Source organism: Marmota flaviventris, chromosome 4 (genome assembly GCF_047511675.1).
Source record: "Marmota flaviventris isolate mMarFla1 chromosome 4, mMarFla1.hap1, whole genome shotgun sequence".
Taxonomy (NCBI): domain Eukaryota; kingdom Metazoa; phylum Chordata; class Mammalia; order Rodentia; family Sciuridae; genus Marmota; species Marmota flaviventris.
In genome coordinates, this window is record NC_092501.1 from 70,260,459 (window position 1) to 70,286,360 (window position 25,902).

The following is a 25,902-nucleotide window of genomic DNA, read 5'->3' on the forward strand; positions in this document are numbered from 1 at the left end:
AGAATATAAAAAGGGGCTGGGAGTGTGGCCCACTGGTTAAGTGCCCCTGGGTTCAAACCCCAGTACCAAAAAAAAAAGAAGAAGAACAAAACAAAAAATAACCCAAATATGTAAATTCAAAGATCCAGCATGTTACCTGGCTACAAATTGTGAAATCTGAAGAACTTTGTGTGCATATATACCACCCCCTCCCCATGAAGGCATGCTTTTACTAAGTGAATTTTCTAACATTTGACCACTTTTTGAGCATGTAGTATGTAATGAGTCCTGGCTTCAGGTAGAGTGTGCTCTAATAAGGTGTTATAACCTGAAAGATATTCAATACATACCATACATTCTAGGTTTTATACATGTCTATAGGGTATTTGGTCAACTTCTACTTTTGCTTACTTTCTTTATGCATAGGCTTTACTGATGGCCTCAATTCATTTTTTCTTTCTTTCTTTCTTTCTTTTATTGGCAGACTTAAAGATCATCATCATTATTTTGGTAGCACTGGGGCTTGAACCTTGGGGAGCTACATCCTCCACTGCTTTTTTATTCTATATTTTGAGAGAGGGCATCACTAAGTTGCTGAAGCTGGCCTTGAACTTGGCAGTTCTCCTGCCTCAATTCCCAAGAAGCCGGTATTATAAACACATGCCATTGTACTGACTCCAGATTAATTTGTTTGAGATATTTTTATATTTTATTATTCTTATATGTCTTGTTGCCACAGGGCTTTAAGAGTCTCTTAAAGTTCACCACATTACCATAAAATTCTGAACCACATCAATTTGAAGAAGAAAATTAGGCCACATGTCCTAAATTGCCTTTATGAAAAGTGTATTTTTTATGAGATTTTGAAATAATCTTTAGCTCTATTGAAAAAAGCACAACATAAATTTCACAATAGTATTTAACTCAGACAATTTAACTCAGACAACCCATTTGAGAGAAAACATTTTAATTTCAGAATATAGTGTTCATCTATTTAGGGCAGAGAATATTTAGTCATTTGGATATAGCATACTCTAGAACTGCTTGTCTAGCATGTGCAAGGCCCTGGGTTTAATCCCCATTATTGCAAAAATAAGCAAAGAATAGAAGTAGAAAATAAGATTTGATAGATATTTTAACTTGTTATGAGATTATATTTCAAAAATTAAAACCTTGAGCTGAGGAGGTCTAGATAGTTCTGATACAGCACAACTGAGTTTGCAGAACAATGAGTCCTTATTCCATTGATAGCAATTGCTTTTTTGATTATGGTGAGTTTTGATTTGAAGAGCCAATAGAAGATGTTGCTATTATATTAAACTCCAGAACCTTTTTTTTTTTTCATTTTAACATTTGTCTTTTTTTTTTTAATTGGTTTTATTTTTTAAATACATGACAGCGGAATGCATCTTATTACACATATAGAACAATTTTTCATACCTCTGTTCAGAACCTTTTTTTAAAAAAGAAAACTTTTATTGTGTGTTGAGGGGGTTAAAATTGATATTAATAATTTTAAATAAAAATTTTAGACATGTTACTTTGCTTTTTCCATATTTTTTGTTGGTTCATTATAGTTGTACAAAATGGTGGCATTTGTTGTTACACCTTCGTATATGCACACAATAAATAATATAATTTGGCCAGTATAATTTCTCACTATTTGCCCTTTCCCTCCCTTTAGATATATTTTACTTTCATATGAATTTCTCAGATCTCAATTACTTTTAACTAACTAAGCAAGTTTGTAATCTGGAGGAAAAATATATATACAAATATAAATTTAGGAAATGTTAGCTTCACAATGTAATGCATCTCCATGCTTGGATTAAGTGACCCTAGAATCCAGTATTGATGCTCATCCCCATTTTTCTTTACTGGCATCTTACAATTGATAAAATTAATGAAAAAGAAAAAAAATTCTACCAAACAAGTGATTAAATGGATTAACTGCATAAAATAAAGAATACATAAATATTTTTACATATCAAGTATCAAAAGAGAAATTACAAGTGATATAGAGTAGCTTATTGAATACTGACTATACTGAGTCGCAGAAAATCATAAAAGATATTGTAGTTGAGAAAATATTTGAGGGACTAGGGTTGAGGCTCAGCGGTAGAGCGCTTGCCTCGCACATTCGAGGCTCTGGGTTTGATCCTCAGTACCACATAAAAATAAATGAATAAAAAAGAAAATATTTGAAAAAAATTAAAAATGGGTAACATTTTAAGAAACATTCTAGGTAATAAGTAGCCTAAGACCAAACAAAAAACCCAGTAGTAAGGTGAAGTGCTAGAAAACAGAATCAAGGAATTCAAAGCAATCTAGTTATATAAAGGACTTTCATGATGATAAAACACGAGTGATTGTAGATACTTACACCTTCACTCAAAGAAGCAAATGTTAAAAAGTGATTTTAAGGATAAAGACAGAATCTTAACACATTAATCCTATTCAGTACAAATGAGCTAAGAATTCAAAACGGGAAACAATATTAATTTTTTAGTATTTAAGCAGCAAAAAAAACCCATCTTCTAAGATAACTTTTAAAAAGTCTTAAAACAGATTATAAAGTTCTTTATCTGTTCACATTTAAAATAATCAGATCTAAATCTGTGACTCAAAGCAAAAACCCTCCTATAGCACAATGACACACACCTGCAATCCCAATGATTTGGGAGGCTGAGGAAGGAGGAGCACAAGTTCAAGGACAGCCTCAACAATTTAGCAAAGCCCTAAATAAGTTAGTGAGACTCTGTTTCAAAATAAAAAATAAAAAGGGCTGGGGATGTGGCTCAGAAGTTAAGTATTCCTGGTTCAATTGTGGTACCAAAAAAAACCCATGAGAATGTGTCCTCACTTGCTAAGGTTTCCATTTACAGTGATGATTTTCTTTGGGTAATTTACTATATTTATTTCCGTTGTAACCATATACTGGAAAGGTAGTTAGGATACTGGGCTCCATCTGTTATCAGAGAAAAGATAATTTTAATGTGAAGAGTAGAAGTAGAGGCCTGGAGAGGTAGCTCAGGGGTAGAGAGCTTGCCTAGCATGTTCAAGGTCCTGGATTTAATCCCTAGTACCACACACACAAAACAAAACAAAACAAACAAGCAAAAAACCACAATGAGTAAAATATAAGATTTGGTAGATATTTTAACTTGGCCTGGGAGTTATGTTGCACAGAAATAAGAATAGAGAAATATGTTTCCATAAATACCAATAAACTTCATTTTGGATAGCAGATGTATGCTATTACTAGATTATACCCAAGTATTGATCCCTCCCGATTCAGAGATGTACTTCTGAATAGTTGTTTTGTTTGTGTCTTAAGGTTTAGTTTTTTTCTACTTTCCACATCCTTTATAAATTAAGTGATATAGACCCAGAATTTGATAGGGCCACCAACAATTTTTTTCTTTGGTATTAAAAATTCTTTTATTTTCCCCTCATACATGCTAGGCAACTGCTCTACCTAGCCCGCTACACAGCATTTTGTTGTTTCCTTTTACTCTTCTCTTTTTTTAGAATTGGATTGCTTTATGTTTAACTTTTTTTTTTTTTTTTTTTTAAAGCTTCTATTTTCTTTCTTTCTTTCTGGTACCGGAGATTGAACTCAGAGGCACTCGACGACTGTGCCACATCCCCAGCCCTATTTTGTATTTTATTTACAGACAGGGTCTCACTGAGTTGCTTAGTGCCTCGCTTTTGCTGAGACTGACTTTGAACTTGCAATCTTCCTGCCTCATCCTCCCGAACCACTGAGATTATAGGCGTGCACCACTGTGCCTGACTTTATATTTAGCTTTGAGAAGATATTGCCTACAATGCTGATAGTCTATAAAGACAATGATGTGAAATCTAGAGGGAAAAAAGTATATTTTCAGAATCCTCATACTTGTGGAGAATTGATTCTCTCCATATTATTATTAAAGGACATGATCCCCCACTGTCTATATTCCCGAACTATATTTAAGGTAAGTATTTTGTAAAATACAACAACCCTCTAAAAAATCTTTATAATTCTTTAATAATGACACTTGCAACTGAACAGTACATGTTTTAGTTACTAGACATTCAATGAAATGCATGAATCTTTCCAGATTGGCTATTATTTTATTTAGGATTAACTTTACTTTTTTCTATAAATACTTGAGTAATACTAGATTAAAACTAGAATTCTTAAAGGATTCAGTTTAAAAACCACTTAATTTTCTTTACCTTCTAAGTCCTAGTAATAATAACCTCAAAGGTTATTATTGATATATTTAATACCTTGTGTTTCTTTCTGTATTTAGGTCATAGTAATGGGAGCTACTAATCGTCCTCAGGACCTTGACTCAGCTATAATGAGAAGAATGCCTACAAGATTTCATATCAACCAGCCTGTAAGTGCTCTTGATTTATAAAACAGTTAAATATTCACCTTTTAAACAAGTCTTTCTGTGATTTTTAAAGAAGGAATGTTTTGTTTCATAGGACTCATTTATGACAGGCAGGGAAGGAATGGAGCAGGAAATTCCACAATTGCTTCTTTGAGCTTTCCTCTCTCTTCTTTGCTTTTTTTTCTTTTTACCCTAAGATCAGTGGGTTTTGCTCCTCTTCCAAGAATATAATTACATCATATTTGCCTAGTTATTTTAATGATTTACTTTAGGAAGATATGTTAAAAAATCTAAATTATATTTTTAGATTAGCATAGAATAAAATTGGGGAAAAAATGTTAAATACTTATTTTATTCTGAAGGCCTAGCATGAAGAACTACTTGGTTTTGATTAATTATTGGTAAATGTAATCAGTGCTTCTCTCTGACTGGATACTAATTCCCAAAGCTAAAGTATTATATATACTTAACTTAATGCAAATTTGTGGCTCATGTTGAACCATTACTGCCTTCTTTCTAGCATTTTTTTTTTTTTTTGGTTAAGATGTAACCTCAAATAGATGATTATAACTTTTTGATACCCTTTAAATTTTGCAGAGAATCTTAAAATATTGAATTTTGTATGTCTTCATATTGAAGAAAAAAGAAAAAAAACAGATTTCCATGGTAGAAGATATGTTCCATATAGTCAACATGTTACACTTATCGTTAGTTTTTATTTCTTTCAGGTTTGGTTGTAAAAATATATATAATTTCATTTGTAATCCATGACTAAAATGTCCCATTTATATTCTGAAGCTTATCATATCAGTTTGTTGCAGTAAAAATTGGCCTTCTAAAGTTTGATGATTGTGACTCTGTAAAATTGGTCTGATAAAGTATTTGCTACAGTTAGAATCTCTGGTACTTCTGGTTCCTCAGAGAATATGCACATATTTAGTTACTATATTTGAAAATTACCTGATAAATCAATGAAGAGATTTTTTTAAAAACTTGATATAGGAGAGCATAAATTATATTTAGTATGATGAATACTTACCAAGTATTAATATTTGTCAGATACTTGCTGGTTCTGGTGAATGAAACATTGCCCTTTTTCTCAAAAGAACTTTGGGTTACTGGGAAAGCAGACAACATAAATAATGTTAACATGTTTTACAAAGGTATGTTCAAAGAACCATGAGAATCTGATGAAAACTAATAATTTTGTCTATGGAGCCCTTGGATTTACGGAATCCAGTTGGATGTTGAAGGATGGTAGGAATTTAACAGGCAAATAAAATAAGGGTTCCTCCTACCAGAATGAACAAAGGCAGGAAGGTGTGCAGTCATAGTTTGAGTGAGTTTTAGGGGTAGTTCTGTTAGATACCAAGGAAAATAGAGATAAACCTGGAAAGGTTGACTGTAACCAAGTTTAACATCATATGCTTTATGCAAGAATGTTTTATGTTTTGTAAGCAAGACATTTTAAAGTAAATTAGTTTTCCTGTAATTCTGAATCCCAAGATTACTGACTTTTATCAGTAATTCAGTTGGAGTCCCATGGACAACAGAGGTTTTGATGAATAGTATTTATCAAATAATAGAAAATACCTTGTAGCCCAATAGAAAAAGAAAGGTTTTTGATATACCAAGTGTATAGAACTTAGAGTACAACATGGAAAGTATTCTTTTTTGAAGTTATAATGTATTATATGTTATCAGACTAATTTGTAACAGATTTCATCAAATTTGTTATAAATTTGTGTATGGATAACATAGAAATTGGAACTTCATTACTTCCTTTTCATTCTGTTTTAAATGAATATGCACATATATTAGAGGATTTTCTTTCCTGTTTAACTACAGTGTCAAAGTGTAACCTTATCTTAAAACTCCTATTCAAATAAAATGGTTATTAACAGAAGTAGTTATTGGTGATCACATAACATACCGAGTGAACCTTCATTACTCAATACATGTGAATTACAGAAACTGTAGAGTTTTATTTGGTTTTTCAGGTAATTTGATTTGAGGATCATTGTAATGAGCGTTTTTTTGTCAGTGGTTCAAGAGGATTAAGGATGAATTCTGTCATAATTCTAAAAATCTAAACTGACGTCAACTTCTTTCAAAACCTTTGCTGGGATTGTAGCTCAGTGGTAGAGCACTTTGCTAGCATGTGTGAGGCATTGGGTTCGATCCTCAGTACCACATAAATAAATACACAAAATAAAGTTATTATATTCATCTACAACTAAAAATACTTTTAAAAATCTATATAAATATTCCCTAAGTGTAGTTTCTAATATAATAATGTGAGGTATCACTGGGGGAAAATCATTGGAACTAAATAAAAATTCACTGATAAGTGTTAGTGAACGTGGACATTTTATGTTAAATGGAGGAGAGGTAAGTGTTGCCCCAACCTCCAGTTACTGGTAAAAAAACATCTTATGGCAGCCAGGTGCAATAGTATATTTCTATAATCCTAGCTACTCTGAAGGCTGAAGCAGGAGGATTACAGATTTGAGGCCAGTCTGGTGAATTTAGCCTGTCTCAAAAATAAAATGAAAAGAGCTGGAGATTTAACGCAGAGATAGAGCACCCCTGGGTTTGATTCCTAGTAACCCCCTTTCCTCAGTACCTCTCAATCTTAGGGTAGTAGTGAGTTTTCATAAATTTTGTAAGGAAGATTGTAGAGTTATATGGGAAACACATTGTAGTCTTAGATATTCCTTCACTCATTCAGTAAATATTAAGGGCATATTCTTTCCCATACATTATAGGCACTGGGGATACAGAATAAGAAATAGAATTCAGTGGCATAACCACAGATGATTACTGTAGAGTATCAAAATAAGATCTTGCTTTGATCTCTACCAGAGTTTCTGTTTCATTTATTTATTTATTTGTTAGTACTGGGAATTGAACCTCGGGATGCTCTACCGTTGAGCGATATCACCAGTACTCTGCCCCGCCTTTTTAATTTGAGAGAGGTTTCACTAAGTTGCTGAGACTGCCCTCAAACTTGCCATCCTCCTAAGCTGGGATGACAGTCATGTGCCACTATGTACAGAAAGTTTTTGTCATTTTGTTTAGGTATCATCACATAGTTCACAAGGGAAGAAGAATTAGGAAAACTAATTGGTCCTTTAAAAAAAAAAGCTAACTGAAATTATTCTGCATTTAGGCTCTAAAACAAAGAGAAGCAATCTTGAAGCTCATCTTGAAAAATGAAAATGTAAGTAGAAAATCATTTTTCCTCATTCTATAATGTGGTGTTTATGTTCATAAACTTATTTTAAAGAGGAATGAATGAGGTGTCTGAAAATCATGTAATTTCGAACTTGATCAAAATTACTGTAAAACTGTAGTTTGCTCCTGTAACTCAGTACCTTTGAACTAGTTAAGGTGAGCCTCATGTTTTTGTATTAATACTCTTTGATATTTTTTAGACCATTTATGGTTACATAAGAACATTTATTTTTGTAAAGAAAATAAATTTTTGTTTTGCATCTTGTTTCTACTTAGTTGAAATATTTTTTGAAGTTGGAATTTAGATTTAAGAGAAATCTTCAATATCTTTTAAAAAAATCTTTGTTATTTTTATGTGGTACTTAGAATTGAACCCAGTGCCTCACATATGTGAGGCAGATGCTCTACCACTGAGCTACAACCCCAGCCCCTTCAATGTCTTTTGTATTTAAGGTTTTTTGGTTTTTTTTAATAGACCGTATAGTCAAATGTTTCAAACATTAAAATACATATATTGAATGGTATACAGGGAAAATTCTCCCTTCCTTGTATTCTGTACTTTGAAATTGTTGTTATGTCTTTATAAGCAAATTAAAATATACTGTTATTCCTCCTTTTTTAAAAAATATAAACCATGTTAACAAGTCATTTCACTATTCTGGTCATTGCTTTCTTATCTTTGAGGTCTTTCCATATTAGCATATATTTTCCTTATTCTGCTCTCTCTCTCTTTATACTGCTGGAATTCTGTTGTATAACTACAATGTAATGTTTTAATCAGTGCCATATTGAAGGACATTCAGGTTGATTCTAGTCTTTCATTATTATAAAAAATATTGCATTGAATAACCTTGTACCAGAATATTAGTAAAGCAAATTTTTACAGAAGAGAAATTGCTAAATCTAAGGACAGGGTATTTCTTTCTGTTTTGGTAACTCTTGCCAAATCGTCTGTGAAAGTTTATTCTCATACTGGCAATATTGGAGTACCTCTTTTCTTATAGCTTCAGCAAAGAATGTTATAGAATTTTGTGCCAACATGATGGGTTAGAAAATAGTTATCTCATTAAAGTTTTAATTTGCATTCTTTAGAGATGAAGTGAGTATTGCTGTATATTTTTAAGAGGAGTTTGACTTTTTTTCCCCCCCTATAAATCCCTCCACGCTCCCGCCCCCCATTTTTTTGTACCAAGAACTGAACCCAGGAGACCAAACCCAGGAGCACTTAACCACTGAGCCTCATCCCTAGCCCTTTTTATTTTTTATTTTGAGACAGGGTGTCACTAGGTTGTATACAGTCTTGCTAAATTGCTGGGGCTGGCTTCAAACCTGTATCCTCCTGCATTAGCCTCACTCATTTTCTATTGAATTGTTCCTTTTTATAAAGATTTGTAGAAATTCTGTATTAGGGAGATTTGTTCTTTGTATGATTTGACAAAGTTTCCAAGTTCGTCTTTTGATTTTATTGATAATTTTTCCCCTGTTAATGGCTTCTGGGTTTTAAATATAAATTAAAAGATCCTTTTCTCTTCTCAGGTTTACAAAAGAATTTTCCATATTTTCTAAGTTCTTGTTACTTGTTTTTCTAAAACTCCGTATATTTTTAATTTTAATATTTTTATTTTTAAAGTAAAACAAAATCACAGCCATCCAAGATATTGTATATCTCCTGAAGGAAGAATATAATTTCACCTAAGAAGTCCTGTCTCCTCTCTCTGTCAACCTGAATATATATTTTTAAATTTTTACTTTAAAAATATTTTTAGTTGTAGATGGACACAATACCTTTATTTTGTTTTTTTAAAATGTGGTACTGGGGATCGAACCCAGTGCCTCACATGTGCTAGGCAAGTACTCTACCACTGAGCCACATCCCCAGCCCCCAAATATATTTTTGATATCTAAACTCACTGTTTGAACTCAATACTAAAACTAAGAAAGTAAAATAGATTTCCCTAGTTCAGGATATTTGTATGTCTGTGGCTTCCTTCCTTCCTTGAACCCATTGGTTCTGTATCTACTTCTCCTTTCATATCTCACTTCCTAACTTCCCACATTTCCCATTGTATTACATCTGTAAATATTTTATTTGTATTGCTTCTTTAAAAAAAAACTAACCTTGTTAATATTCCATCTAACAAAAATTTAGTTATCATTGTCTAATCTGTTCAAATTTTTAATTGTCTCCTAAATGTCTTGATTTTTTTTTAACGGTTTTGGTTTGACTTGATTATCTATATTGAGTTCATAATTTGCAGTTATTTGGTACTTTTTTTTAAGTCTTGTTTAATGTATAAACTAAAGTTTCATTTCTCTTCTTCTTCCTTTTTTTTTTTTTTTTCTCCCCCTCCCTTTTGAATTGTTTTCCACAGTCAGATTTTGCTGTTTATACAGACAGTTACCCTCTAAATTTGGTAGTTGGGTTAGGAGACTAGTAATATTTAAGTTCAGGTTGATAGAAAAGACAGGACAGAACTACTTCTTAGGTGAGATTATATTCTTCCATCAGGAGATATATAATATCATGGTGGCTGTGGTTTTATGTTTTATATTTAAATATTGGGTATAAGGGGCTAGATATGGTGGCATGCATCTATAATCCCAGCTATTGGGAGGCTGAGGCAGGAGGAGCATGAGTGCAAGGAAAGCTAGCCTGGGCAACTTTTGAGACTATCTCAAAATTGAAAAGAATTTTTTTTTTTAATTTGTTCAAATTTGAAAATGTATAAAAAAAGACGAGATGGACTGGGAATGTAGGTCAGTTGTAGAGTGCTTACCTAGCACATGTAAGGCCTTGGGTTAAATTCTCAATATTGGGGGGAAAAAAGGACAAAAAAGAGCTGGGGATGTAGTTCAGAGGGTTCAAATTAATAAGTAAGTAAGTAAATCTTTGCTGTATTTGGAATTTATCTGAATAGGTAATGTGCAGTATGAATCCAAATTTGCTTTTATTTTATTTTTTTTAAGATGGGAATTCATGGGGCTGTAGCTCAGTGGTAGAGCGCCCGCCTCCCACAGGTGAGGCAATGGGTTCAATCCTCAGCACCACATAAAAATAAATAAAGCTATTGTGTCCAACTATGATTAAAAAAATATTTAAAAAAAAAAAAGATGGGAATTCATTTGTCCCAACACCAATTATTGAATAGGCCATCTTTTTCTTTATTGAATTTTCACATTTTGGCTGTGTTTTGGACTTTGAATTCAGGTCATTGGTCTTTTGTGTTTGTGTACACTGGCAACACACTGTTTTAATTATTGTGGCTTTATAAGTTATAATATCTAGTGGGACTACCCCATGTTGCTTTCCTATCCCTATTATTTATTTATTTATTCCTATTCCATTTATTTATTTATTTTTCATGAAGTTTAAAATCAGTTTGTCTTTTGGAGGGAAAAAAGTTAATATTTTTAGTGGATAATTATTCAAGAGAATTGAGATCTTCTTGGTGTTAAATCTTTCTATCCCATAGCAAATATTCTTTCTGATTAATTCTTCCTTATGTTTCAGCAGGGTTCTAAAGTATATCAGAATAACTGTTTTAGTCATTTTTCCATTGCTATAACAGAAGCTTATTTAGCTCACAGTTCTGGAACCTGGGAAGTCTAAAGGCATGGTGACAGTGGATAGTGAGGGCTTTCATACTGTATATAATGGCAGAAAAGCAGAAGGGCAATTGAACACATGTGGAAAAGTAAAAGTATGAGTGGTGGATCTCTCTAACAGCCTGCAGACTCAGTAACTTACCCACTCCCATGGTGACATTAAACCATTCTTTTATATATATATATATATATATATATATATATATATTTATTTCTTAGTTGTAGTTGTACACAATACCTTTATTTATTTATTTTTATGTGGTACTGAGGATAGAACCCAGGGCCTCGTACTTGCTAGGTGAGTACTCTACTGCTGAGTCACAACCCCAGCCCAACATTAAACCATTCTTGAGGGCTCCAATCTCATGAGGTCTCAATACTACTGAGGTGAGGATTAAGTTTCTGACACATGAATTTGGGCCACTTACTTAAAGCAGAGCAGTAATATATACTCTGTGAAAAAGATTAAAGAACCTATCAAATTACAAAGATCAGAATAAATTACAAAGATTACAGATCCATGGTTTTAACCATTTTGGGAGTGGTAGAGTCTTTTAAGAATGAGATAAAAGCTCTAGTCTTTCCTAAGAAAGCAACATACTTCATGGAATATTTTGTTTGATTTCAGAGAAATTCCTAAATCTTCCATATTAGTAAGGAATTCCTGTCTTAGATAAAAAATGCAAATTACATTTTGCCTTTTAATTGAATATTTGGTAACTGCTTTCAGAAAGATATTGTGTAGTTGCAGTACTATTTAGATAAAACACAGTTTATAAATCTTTCTCAAGAATAGACATCAGCAGGAGAAATAAACAGAGGAGATAGGTCGACTATATTGTGCCTAGAAATTGAACAGATATTAGGAGATAGTTCTTGACAACTTTGCAGAGATATCAGATTATCAGTATAATTTATTTAACTTTAAAAAAATGTAATGAGATATTGTATTGCGTAACTGAAAGTTAACCATGTTTTTAAACCACATGTATGTATCTAGTAACGATATAGATAATGTAGATGATTTTGTAAGGGTCAGGCGAAGCGTTGGAGAAAGAGACCACCAAGTGACCACTCATGCAATTGGCAGAAGGGGATTTATTGAACCAGCATGCTGGGGCTCCGTGCCCACTCAAGAAGGGAAAGCAGCCCAGAGCCCCGAGCAGGGGCTGAGCACTGCTTAAGTACACTTTTTGGGGAGGGCGGAGGGCTTTGTATACATCAGAACAAATCATCATGAGGCGCGGAAAAATTGAACAACAACTCCTAAACATGATTAGTTCATTCATTGGCGGGAACAGGTGAGGCTGGAGCGATAGGTCATTTCTAAACGGGGTACATATTTAAACTGATTGGTTTTAGGGCCTAAAGGACTCTGTGACCAGTTACACAGAGCCCTTCAGTTATTAAACAACCAAACAGCCAGGGGAAATGTTTACTGGGCAATTCAAGTATTGTACTAACAGCTACAGGGATTTCAGGTTTTGCAGGTAACATAGAAACCTAACAATACGTAATCCTTTACATTTTAACTCAGACCTTGCAGCTTAGAAACTTTACAACACCCGGTCTTTTACCCTTTAACTTTTACGCTTTAACTTCAATTTCTTTTACCCTTACAATTTATATATTTAAATATATATCAACAGTGTAAATGATGAAATTTAAGCTCTTTGTCTCATTTAATTTAAGGAATTACTCTTCTAATTTAACATTTTGATTTCTGTTTCAATAGTGTTTTGTGTGATTTTTTTTTTTTTTAACAGTAATGTCTTTGGAAATTCTTTTAGAATTACATTTGTCATGGGCGCAGGAAGTTTTTAGCATTCTGTTTCTTATTCATGAAAGCACAAATGATTAGTCTCTAACCAGTTTTATGATGCAAAATATGAGTGTTCTCCAGATAATTGCTGACATGGGAACATCTTATTTCCTACTAGCTAGTATTTATATGCTGAAGGCAGATTGCTCCTTCAATAAAATATGAAAGAAATTTATTTACTTTTTTTTTAAAAAGATGCTTCACATCAGTAGCACAAGTGAGTACCATTGCTGTTTTTACATTACTGAATAAATAAGCGTTTATTGATAGAAATAAAGTAGCAGACTTTTATATTTTTTGAGTTTATCTTCTCTGAAGAAAAGATTGATACTCTTAAAATGATCCTGTGTTCCATTCTTACAGTTCTTTGTTAATAGATATTCCATAACATTATTTGCTTTCTTTTAAAAAGAAAGGGTAAGCTGGGTGCAGTGGTACACACCTGTAATCCCAACTACTTGGGAGGCTAAGGCAAGAGGGTTCAAAGCCAGCCTGGGCAATATAGCAAATCCCTGCCTCAAAATTTAAAAAATTAAAAGGTCTGGGGATGTAGCTCAGTGGTAAAGCTCCCTTGGGTCCAGTCCCTAGTACCAAATAAAATAAATAAGTTTTTAAAGTAGGGTAGTAGTTTTGGCTTAAAATTTTAAGGGTAAAAAGAATTAACGCTAATAAAATTTATATAATAAAAGTATCATGTCTGACTGTAAAGTAAGGAGGTCACTTTTTTCCCCTATACAAACTTATCTGAATTTAAACAGAAATAATTAACAGGCATGGGCTTCAGAGACAGATCTGAGAGTCTCCCATATTCTGGCTTGACCATTCCCTGCTTGGTCATACTATTCAGTATATTTATGCCTCATTTTTTTTTTTTTCCATTTGGAAATTAGATGCCAACAATCTAATGAAATCATTTTGAGAATTTAATTAGATTTTTGTATGTAAACTACTTAGAGTAATATGCATATTAAGTGTACAGTTAATTTTAGGTAAAGTAAATACCTATATAAACAAGTGCTTTTCTTTCAAGTTATTTTAGAAGTCTCTTAATATGCTCTAATATTGTTACCAGTTCTCAAAAACCTTTAATTTGGGAATTGGCTTTATTGCTTAATGAAAAGAATTTCCATTCATGATTTATCTAATGTCTATTATTCTACAGTAAAAAAAGGCGGGGGGGGGGAGTACTTTTGGAGTGCTTGTTATGTACCAGCACTGTTGTGAATTGTGCCTTGTTTTATATATTACTCAGTCCTACAAGGAGTACATATTAGTTCTGTTTTATAGTTGAGGAGCCTGAAACCCAGAGAGTTATATAAAAATTTGTTCAGAATCACACAAAGAAGTGATGGAACCTTTCTCTGAATCATTAGGCTATGCTTTCTCTGTTAACTAACTTGCTCCCCCATGACTAGAATTTTCTTTTTTTTTTTTTTCTTTATACTAAATTAAAACTTTATTGAATAAAGAACACTCTGCAGAACACAAGATCTGATGGACCAGGTCTACATTAAATGCAATGAAGCTGAACATGACAGTAGTTTAACATGGAATGTCAAACACATTAGTATTTTCATTGTACAAAACTGTGTAGCTGATGTGCAAGAATAGTATGATGATATTCAGCATTTTCACCAATCATCTGTGATGAGTTTAAAAAGGCATTTGAAGAAACTGGTAGATGTCTTCAGCATATAGTTCAAATAAATTAGTTTCATGTGCACTACTGAACCTCTTTCAACCTCTCTTGCATTCCAAATAAAATCTTAGTGCAAACATCAAAGTTGCTGGTCACTCCAAAAGACTGTCAACCTCATAAGAGAATACAAGTTCTGAATTAATGTGTATTAAGTAGGACAAAAATCAAGAATACCAGTTACTGCAAAATTCATTTAGGCACACTTAATAGTCCAATCTAAGCATTTCTTCTAATTCTCTCACATTAATGACTAAAGCCTGTTTACAGTACTAAAATTCTATCATTCAAGCATCAATGATTATATTTCAGAAAAAGGAAGTCATTCATCTCAGTAATAGCATTACTGCTACATTCTAAAAAAAAAAAAGAAAGAAAGAAAAAAATCATAATTAACAAAACCAGTATCCATAATAGAATACATGGGGAAAAACATTTTAGGAAAAAAAAAATGTGCTTTATTTGCACAGCAGGAATTATATAATGTAAACACCATATTGGCCCACACCACAAAATCCATGAGAAAGGTTCAAATTTGAACCCTGTGTGTGCATTATTTTCAAATCTGTGTTTGTGAGTTTATACAGAATCTGCTTGTACCAATACATGAGAAATTAAACACACTCTTCCACACACATACACATACAAGTGATTGTTAAATATTGAGCATGGCTTGCTTCCCTGACACTAAATCAAAGAAAATGCTAAGTGACATCCCAACTGTTTTAAAAATGTTTACAGAAACCATTAAATGAATGTGAATAGTAGTTGAGGAATGAAGAAAAGTGATGGCAATGATATGATGAAAGTGGATGCAAAAAAAAAAATACTCCTGTATGGATGGCAAATACATGGAACACCTTTTTCTGTGGGCCTTGTCTGAACTTTCAGTTGTTACCAAGAATTAAAAAAAAAAAAAAAAAAAAAAAAAAAGTAGTAGCACAAGTCCTTTGACACCTGGAGGATTGAAAGTTTACCTTCAAAGTGCAAATTTTAACAATGGAATGTTTTAGCAGGGACATAAGAACAATCTTCTGTCTTTTTCTTGTTGCAAAGAAATAAAATGTTCAGGAAGTATTTATTCCTGGCCAAAGCTATTTCAGTTTCTTGGTACAACAAAAATTTTAAAAATATTTAGCCACAATGATCACCCTCTCTTTCACATACACAGAACCATTCTTAGGGGTGTACGTTGGGGAGAAAAAGCCCTTACCTATGTATCACCTAATGCAACTCTGCTTTAGAAATTAAGTTCTTTGAATTCACTACGTTAAATCTCCACATGTACCTCCCTTATCCCCTCCCTCTCCACCCACCTATCCCAGACACCCCCTGATGAACCTACATATTCTAAAGTCTTTGTTGTTTTCTAAGCCTCATGACTAAGGCTGTTGAGTACCACCTCCAACTGGAACAAAATTAACACCTAGGGTGCCCTTTCTACAGCACCTTTTTTCTTCTCCACAGTTAGTGGAATTTTGATGCTCAAGCCTGATCTAGATCTCCAGGTCATCAGGCCGAGGTCGGCTGCTGGCACGGCTGCTGGCTCTGCTTGAAGGTCGCTGGTCCACGATGGCTAGTAGCTGTAGTTCATGTCCAGCAGCGATTTTTTTAGAATTCTGGTTGTCATCCGGGAAATCGAAAGGCTGGGCGTGGGAGTTAGAGATGGTGCTTCCTGCCTGCCCCATTCGGTTTTGTTCTGCGCTGTAATTAGCCCAGTTTTGCTCACTTGCTTGCTTGTTATAATTACGGCATGAAGAATTGTTTCTGTCGCCAGTAACCAGCTTGTACCCAGGAGGAGACATAGGTGACGGGAGCGGTTGGTGAAGAGCAGCCATTGAAATAAGCATATTTTGGAGATCCACAGTCTTTTGAGGGGCTCAGTGGGCCAGTGGTAGCGTGGTAAGGATCACTCCTTCCCTTCACACGATCCTTAACGCCCTTGAAGAAGACATAGAAGAGTTCAATGATATTCAAGGCAAGAGACACCAAGGACACCACCAGCATGAAGATGATGAAGATGGTTTTCTCTGTGGGGCGAGAGAGGAAGCAGTCCACTTGATGTGGGCAGGGATCTCTTGCAAGTGTAGACAGCACTCAAGCTGAATCCATAGATGTACCACTGGATCAGCAAGAAGGCCACTTCGAAGACAGACTTGAAGAGGATACTGATGATGTAGGTTCTCAGCAGCCCTCCTTGCATCTTCACTTTACCATGCTCCTCGATGCCATACTTGAACTTCTTTATTTCAATCTGCTTCAAGTGCATCTCCATGTTTACCCCATCAGTTTGGGCAACTTTGAGCTCCTCCTCCTTCTTGTTCAGTTTCTCTTCTTTTCTCATCACATAGAACACTATGTGATGAGCCAGGTACAAGAGTGTGGGTACGGACACAAATATGATCTGCAGGACCCAGAAGCGCACATGAGAGATTGGGAAAGACTTGTCGTAGCAGGCGTTTTCACAACCAGGTTGTTGGGTATTGCAACGAAAGGCAGACTGCTCATCACCCCAAGCTGATTCAACTGCTGTCCCCAGTAGCAGGATTCGAAAAATGAAGAGGACAGCCAGCCACACCTTCCCTCCAGCAGTGGAGTAGGCTTGGACCTTGTCAAGGAGTTTGCCTAAGGCACTCCAGTCACGGATACCTCTCTTTCGCTTAAAGAAGTGAAGTAGGCACTCCAAGTGATTGAACTCCGTGGAGGATGAAGTAAAATGAAAAGGCAAGTTCAGGCACTCAGACCTGGCTATTTAAAGTTTAAAAGTCTGCTGCTGTTTGGTACTTTCCTCACGCCTTCCCCCCAATGAAAGAAAAGTGCTGATACCTCGAAAAAGCTTTTTTCTAACTTCTAGAATTTTCTTTCTTTCTTTTTTTAAGTTATAGATAAACAACTAACTTCTTTCAAATTTAGATCAAATTTAGCAACCCATCTCTACCCACACCCCTATCACCATCTAACCTACTTTCCCGAAGTTGACAGTGAATATCAGTTTCATTAATATTTGAGAGTAGATGCCTTACATTTGCATAGGTGTAGGTTATTTATTTTTTACTATTACAAATGGTAAAGAAATTGGATCCTTGTATGTATCTGTTGATGTACAAAGAAGAGTCCCTGAAACAAAAAAGTGAAAACTACAAAGAGAATAGACAAATTTGACTATATCAGACTTAAATCTTCTCTATGACAAGATAACATGAACAAAGTGGAAAAACAAGTCATTGGAAAAACATTTACAACCCTATAACCAAAAAGGACTAATATCTAAATTATATGCTGAATTCCTGTAATGTGTTTGCAAGGTTTATGTATCGTTATAGTTTAGATATGAAGTATCCCCTCCAAAAAGCTCATGTTAGGCAAATTGGGAATGTTCAAAGGTGAAATGCTTAGATTACAAGAGCTATAACCTAGTGAGTGGGTTAATCTGCTTGATGAATTAATAATTTGAAAGGACTACTGTACTCTGTGATGACTATAGGCAGGTAGGGTATAACTGAAGGAAATGGGTCACTGGGGGCATGCCTTTAGGGTTTATATTTTGTTCCTGGCACCTCGAACTCAATCTCTGCTTCCTGACTGCCACGAGCTGAGAAGCTTTCTTCCACCATTTCTTTCCTCCATGCGTTCTACCTCATCTTGGCCCCAGAACAATGGAGTTGGCTGATCATGGACTGTGCCTCGGAAACTGTGAGCCCAAAGTAAACTTTTCGTCCTAAGTTGTTCTGGTCAGGTGTATGAGTCCTAATACATGTAAGTACATTAGATCACAGGTGCAAATTTTGACTAGCTCTAAGAATTTATTCTTTGATGTTTCAATATATGAGACATGTTAAAAATATCCCAATATTATTGTGAATTTGCCCATTTTTCTACATAATTATGTTTTGGGACCATGATATTAGGTATGTAAAGATACAGGGAGTTTTTGTCTCTTCTGGTGTATTATTTTTTTATGTAATGATTTCTCATCCCAGTTAAGCATTTTGCATAAAAATGTTTGATCTGATGTAACTAGAACTATATTAACTTTCTCTCAGTGTTTGCTTTGTATGTCATTTTCAACTTTAAACTTCTTTTTAAATATAAACAAAGCCTATTTTCTTTAGCATAGTTGTGAATTTCAGACCTCAGCTACATTTTTACTACATACACATAAACAACATAAACACAGAATATCTTGTCATTTCCTGATTTATTCTATTTGTGATGATTACTGGTAAATTTGTGTTTATTTTTATTTTAATCTTTCTCATGCCTTTGCTTTCTACCCCTACCCCCTAGTCTTTGTTCATTAGTATTGCTCTTGCATTTCTTACTCCCCTTTTTCCTCTTTCTCGCCTGATTTCAAAGCTACAAATTCTCTTTGTATGCCTTAGTGGTAACCCCCCAATTTTTTAGATATATACATAAAGTCTAATTAATAACATCTCTTCCCTCTTTCCAGTGCTATTATTATAAAACCTTAGAATGCCTTAATGGCTGGGCAAGGTGATGCATGCTTATAATCCCAGCTACTTGGGAGGCTGAGGTAGTAGGATATATCCTTGGCAACGTAGCATGAGCAGATATAGATGGTGGTAGTCATGAATATATCTTCTTTTTCATTTTTTTTTAATCCATAAGTTTATGATGATGCTTTTATTCTCCCAAAGCTATTATTTGGCCTTGACTTAACTGACTTGACTATAAGCTTAGGATGAAGAGTAGAACTGTAAGTACTAAAATAAAGCATCACATTTAAAAGGAATGTTAAATAGAGTGTTTTGGTTTTTGTAATGGACTCTGGACTTAAAAATGCAAGCTCTATGCCAAGTATGTTGAATATATTATAAAATATGTCAATTTGATATCTTCTTTAGAAGTTCAAAAGTGAATCCCAATAGTGCTTGAATGTCTACTCTTCCTCATCACTCCACAGTGTATCCAGTAAACTAACTTCTATCATGATAAATGATAATGAAAATTGAATTTCAAGTTTCTAAACTTTGTGGTTATTGAAAAAAATTCTAAAATTTGAAAGTACTTTTTAATGTTTCTGCTTTGACAATATGCTTAACTTTCTTTAACTCTGAGACAGATGTTTGGAAGCCTCCTTTGCAGTATATTTTGTATTTGTTTCTTAAGCACGTTTCATGTTTGTTTAAGGTGGATAGGCATGTAGACCTGCTAGAGGTTGCCCAGGAAACTGATGGCTTTTCAGGAAGTGACCTAAAAGAGATGTGTCGAGATGCTGCCCTCCTCTGTGTCAGGGAATATGTTAATTCTACATCAGAAGAAAGGTATGTATATATTTAGACTTGTTTCTGGTATTTATCAAACCTTTTAGAGCTTTTAGTTTTAGTTTTTTGAAATTTTGCTTTGTAGTAGTAACCCTACTTGGGGAATAAAAGGTAAATTTGAATAAGCAGCTCCCCTTTCCCTCTTATTTCTTTCCCCCTTATTTCTCCCAAATTTCTAAAGGGGAGTTCTAAAGGAAGGAAGAAAGGGCAGTGGAGAGGTTCTAGGATGAAAGGGGACAAAAGCTGAATTTCTTCTGGTAATCCATGGCATGGGCCCAGAAAGCTGACAGAAACCTAGGCATGCCCGTCTCTGTTAGGAGAGTTCTCTCGCATACCTAGATAACTTTTTCATCTTAAATTCCATTATATAGAAATGAATGTCTTGTTTTCCAGGAATTTCATGTGTAAACGAAAGGGGTACTGAATCCTTAATTTGTTAGTAATAATGTTATTAAACAAACCATTTGTACTAAACCAAATTTTCTTGAAACTAATTTCAAAGTATGTTAAACTTGAGAATTAAATTTTCTACTATTAATTTCAGCAAGAATACTGGTGGACTGGGATAATTCAGCCCTATTAACTTAATCCTTTAAGGAAGATTCTCAAAAGGTCACTTGCCCTGAACAAGTACTACTATGCATTTCTTTTCAGAATAGCAACCCTTTAACAAAGAATTCCTGAGACTCTTAAAACTAGTATTCTTTGCAGGGGGTGGGGGGCGGGTAGGTTGAATGACTTCTCAAACTCTTGCCATTTTGTTTGTCAGTTTCCCTTCTTGAACTCCCTGAGGATCTTAGTCCAAGTGATCCTAATTTGCCTCTGGTAGTTTTATACTTAAGCATAGGGTGTTACCATAGCACACTTCTGCAAAACCTTTGTGTGTGTGGGTATAGAAGGGTTTATGTGAAAGCTACCCTATCAACCAGTAGCTATGTATGCAGGATTCTGGTCCCATTGATAGTACTTCCTCAAGCTCCATTGTGAAGAAGTTGACACTCTTTATTTGTTGCCAGATTAATCCAGCTACTTTAGCAAGTTGGGGAATACTTTTGACCTCTGCAGCTAAGAATCTGCCTTCCAAAGGTCTTTATTGTTGTCAAATATGGAAAAATAAGCTGGGTACACTGGCATACGCCTATAATTCCAGCAACTTGGGAAGTTGGCGCCAGATAATTGCAAGTTTGATGCCAGCCTCAGCAACTTAGCAAGATTTTCTCTCAAAATAAAAAAGGACTGGGGATATAGATCTGTGGTAAAGCTCCCCTGGGTTAAGCCCCCAGTACAAAAAAAGAGGAAAAATAAAAAAGAAAGTAATAACCTATACAACATAAATTTTAAGATTACTAAATTAATAAGAAGACATGTTTTTCTCTTCTGAAATTTATATATTTCAATATTGAAAAATCCAGCTTCTATAGACTTGGGTTATCAAAACTTTCCCTATCAATATTTTTTCCATCAAGTACCTTTGAATTACATAGGAGGCATAATATACTTAATTTTTTCCTCATGATTAAAGTGGGGAGGACTTGGATTGGTTTTTTATTTTTTTAATGATGTTTTACTTCCAGTTTGTAAAAAGCTAAACATATAGATGAGTATATACCTAGAAATGCTACTTTTCAATTTCATTTTCATAGGAATAACTTTTAATTTCTTGATGGGAATTATGTATATACCTGTTTGGATAAACTGACAATACTGGGTAACATCTTCATCTTTTGGTAATATTCTGTACTTACATTATATTCTTGGTATTGATTTCCTATCTTTTAGCAGTCAGTGTCTTTAAAAAATCTCTTATGACTTGAGTATGCATAGAATTCCTGAGAGAATTTGCTGTGTTAATTGTGGTTGTTTTGGGGAAAAGAGACTTTATCATTAACAGTCTTATTATCATTAACAGTCTTATTTTTCTACCACGTGTATTTTTTAAAATCTTGGTAACATATTTTAGGGAAATGTATTATAAAATTATTTGGATTTGTTTGCATTTTAGTCATGATGAAGATGAAATTCGGCCTGTGCAACAGCAGGACCTCCATCGGGCAATTGAAAAGATGAAGAAATCAAAGGATGCAGCATTTCAGAATGTTTTAACACATGTTTGTTTAGATTAAGAGTAAAGATCATTTGTACAGTTTGGTGATCTAGTTCGTGTGCCCTCTTATTATGGAAATAGAGTGAAAGGAGTGCTCCTAAAACATTGAGGGAGTTCCGTGTTTATGGTTTTTTACTCTGAATTCTAAGTTATTGAGGTATAGTTGTTATGTAAATGGCATGAGTACTTGTCAGAAATCATGAGGAAGAACCATTTAATCCAGCCCAAGTGTGGGTGCTTGCGTTTGACCTCTTTAGCCATATGTTGTTATAGCCTTATAGAATCTAAGCTGGTCTTAAAGTAATAAATGATTCATTGGGTCATTAGTGAGAAATGGGAATGTGGTAGGTGCTGGTTCCTAGATATGTATGTATGTGTGTGTGTGAGAGAGAATATGTATGTGTGTATATTAATTGTATATACCACTCATTTTTTTATTGACATTCTGTAGATATGTTTGAATACAGAACTTTTTTTTACCCCAACTACTGAATCCAAAAGTACTGGATAGTATATAGCAAAACTAAGATTTAAGGTTGTGTCCAATAGGTACAGTGATTCAGTCATTTCCAATTGTCATTTGTTTTATCTTTTTTAAACTGAACATTTCTTTGTCTGCAGTTGATAAGTTGAATCAGCTACGTCTGAATATATACTCATGGCTTTGTCATAATGGCTGACAGGATAATGAAATAAAAATACTTGTTCAGTGATCAGCATTGGATAGTTGTTAGGCAGACATGGTCAACACTGATTTTGCCTCTTTTCATAAGCACATTGAGTAGACTTTTTAAGTTCTAAATTGATTGATTTAGGTGGATTGAAAGGCTTTCAAAAGAATAGGTTTGAAAAACTTCCATGCCCTTCATGTGCATGACTTACTTTCCTTTCTTCCTTTAATATAACAGATAGTTCTGTTGTAACCATGTGTTTCTTAAATGTTTGTCCTTTAATTATGGTCAAATATAATTTGATCACCAAAAATGAAATGATAGTTTAAAATAAGTAGCTACTACTAAATGTACTAAGAATACTCATTTTGTAGCTTTAATTTGAAAAATTTTCAATGTATTAAAAATTGTGGCCTCATTAAGTACAAAACTACACATCAGAATTCCTATATTATATCTGTAGTTATTTACTGCTCTGTAACTACATACAAAACTTTATTTTTAGTTCCAAATCTACTAACCAGAATTCTATTATAGGCACCTAAATACATAGCATGAGTAAAATGGCACGACACAATCTTAAGGTGCTTTTTGAATCATCAGAAAGATTAAATTAAGTTTTAGATGCTTTTGTTTTGATTATATTTTTTTGAAAACTCAATCATTGTTAATGAGTTATTGGATTAATTTAGTTTCTTTGATAATGTCTCTCACAAGAACCTATTGGATAGTTTTTTTCTTTAATTTGTACTCTGGTGGGATAGAGGTTGCAGAACACTTTGGTAACAGAAAGCAAGTTATGAAAGATTGTAAGCATGATGGAAAAAGGAATGCAAAATATAAGATACCAAAAATTTGAAAAATTGTCCCATTTTTAATAACTGTAGTATATATACTAGTGTTTTATAAATGTGTAATAAAGGGGTCCCTCTTGATTTTTCTCCACTTAATCCTTGGTCTTTTTCAGTTATTTTAAATGTTATGGGGGTTTCGGGTTATAAAACTTGTATTTGGATAATTTTTATCTGGCAATCTAGATTTCATATTTTTATAGTATACATTTTAGTATCTAATCATTATTTTGTTTTAATATGAATTTCAGTTATCATTTCATTTTAATCTAATGGCACATTGTTTAAAAATCAGTGGTGATATATCCCCTTGTGTCCTTTTTATCCTAAATTCAAAATATCCAGTTGTGGTAACTAACTGAATTTGTCTTGATTTTTGTCATCAAATGAAACCAGAGAAATACACTAATCCCAATAACTGTGACTCTTGTAGGCATGTTAAGGCCATAAAGATGAAGAAACTATTTTCCTATGATTTTAAAGAACTTTTAATATTATGTAGTTACCTCTCTTTTGGACTCAAGTTTCACATATGTAGTCTGATCTCTGATTTCTGAAATATTTTGCTTTTGGTAACACTTAAGAGTACTCCTGGATTCAATCCTCCATACCAAAAAAAAAAAGAAAAAGAAAGTACTTTGTCTAAAATCAGACTTCTTGAATTTAAATTCAGGCTTCCCATTAATTAACTATATATTCTTGAACTCTTTACCATTGTTTGTTTTTGTATTTTTGATTCAGGGACTTGGCTGTATTTCCTAGGCTAGCCTCAAATTCCTGAACACAAATGATTCTCCTGCCTTAGCCTCTCATGTAGCTGGGACTGTTTGTACATACCACCACTGTCTTAAACTGGTTACCTTGTTTAAGCTTCAATTTCTCATCTATAAAATAAGGGCAACAGTAGCACCCACCTTACAGGGTTTGACAGTGAGATAATGCACATAAGGCACTCATCACAGTGTCTCACACAAACATAGTGCTGAAATTTTAACTATCATATTGTTAAGGTTATTACTTTTATACATTTATACACATCCTGTTGACCAGGTTCAATCTTTAAGCATTCTCCATGCTTAACCCATTTTCATCATCCCTAGGCCTGCACTCTGAGAATTGAGATTAAAAGGATCACTTGTGTGGTGTTTCTCTAAAAGTTTCATTGTCAGAAGACTTCTGATAAGTCTGGTGTGTCTCATGCTTTTCCCATTCCTTTTAAAATAGAAGTTAGAAACTCCAAAGTTTGAATCAACCCAGCGTTGCCTTTACTGTTTTTCCATTTTCTGGCTTATCCAGGCTCCCACCTGCAGATAGACCCAGAAAGCATGTTATTAAGAGCTGGGTTAAGGTAACCTAAACATTCTGTGTGGACCATAATAATCTCATGGCGTTGGTGCTAGATGCACATGTCTCCAGCCTTGACTGTGTTTGAATAAAAACGACAGCAGTGTCTTGTGTAGGAATTTTTTACTGGAATAATGTTGTCTGTGGGCAAATATTACAGCTTTCTTCTGATAAGGAAAATAAATTGGATAATTTACATTTTATGATTTTGTTCTTAGTTGCTCTTTCAATCTGAATATTGAGTAGAATGTTTGTTCTAATTAGTTATACGTGATAGTAGAATGCATTTTGACATATCATCATATATGGAATATAACTTCTCCTGGTTGTACATGATGTAGAATTACATTGATTGTGTAATCATATATGCACATAGGCTAGTAATGTCCGATTCATTCTACTATCTTTCCTATTCCCATTCTTCTTCCCTTTCCCTCATTCCCCTTGTCTAATCCCAAAGTACCTCTATTCTTCCCTAACCACTGCCCTGCTTATTGTGAATTAGGATCCACATATCAGAGAAGATATTCAGCCTTTGATTTGTTGGGTTTGGCTTATTTCACTTAGCATGATATTTTCCAGTTCCATCTATTTACCAGCAAATGCCTTATTTCTTTAGGGCTAAGTAATATTCCATTATGTATATGTACCACATTTTCTTTATCCATCCATCTGTTGAAGGGCACCTAGGTTGTTTCCATAGTTTAGCTATTGTGAATTGAGCTGCTATAAACATTGATGTAGCTGCCTCACTATAGTATGCTGAGTTTAAGTCCTTTGAGTATAAACCGAGGAGTGGGATCTCTGGTCAAATGGTGGTTCCATTCCAAGTTTTCTGAGGAATCTCCATACTGCTTTCCACAGTGGTTGCACCAATTTGCAGTGCCACCAGCAATGTATGAGTGGACCTTTTCCCCAC

At 34.0% G+C, this 25,902-nt stretch overlaps 2 protein-coding genes across 3 annotated transcripts in view; one reads left to right on the top strand and one right to left on the bottom strand.

Moving 5' to 3' along the window:
- Atad1 (ATPase family AAA domain containing 1) overlaps positions 1–23,738 on the top strand; it is a 57,155-nt gene extending 33,417 nt beyond the window's left edge. Inside the window, exons 7-10 of one of the 2 annotated variants that reach the window (XM_027949230.3) lie at positions 4,281–4,370; positions 7,540–7,590; positions 19,880–20,013; positions 22,016–23,738. In XM_027949230.3, coding sequence (XP_027805031.1) covers positions 4,281–4,370; positions 7,540–7,590; positions 19,880–20,013; positions 22,016–22,136 — 396 coding nt within the window. In that variant the 3' untranslated portion in view covers positions 22,137–23,738. Of the gene's footprint in view, positions 1–4,280; positions 4,371–7,539; positions 7,591–9,976; positions 15,662–19,879; positions 20,014–22,015 lie in introns of those variants that run through there. The other variant, XM_071611249.1, reaches the window with a different exon arrangement.
- On the bottom strand, positions 15,534–18,369 carry LOC114103513 (gap junction alpha-1 protein-like). The gene is given in 4 exon segments (XM_071611691.1): positions 15,534–16,540; positions 16,542–16,808; positions 16,810–17,472; positions 18,365–18,369. Coding segments are annotated over 4 exon segments (1,251 nt in total). The 3' UTR covers positions 15,534–16,224.
- Positions 23,739–25,902: the final 2,164 nt, after the last annotated feature.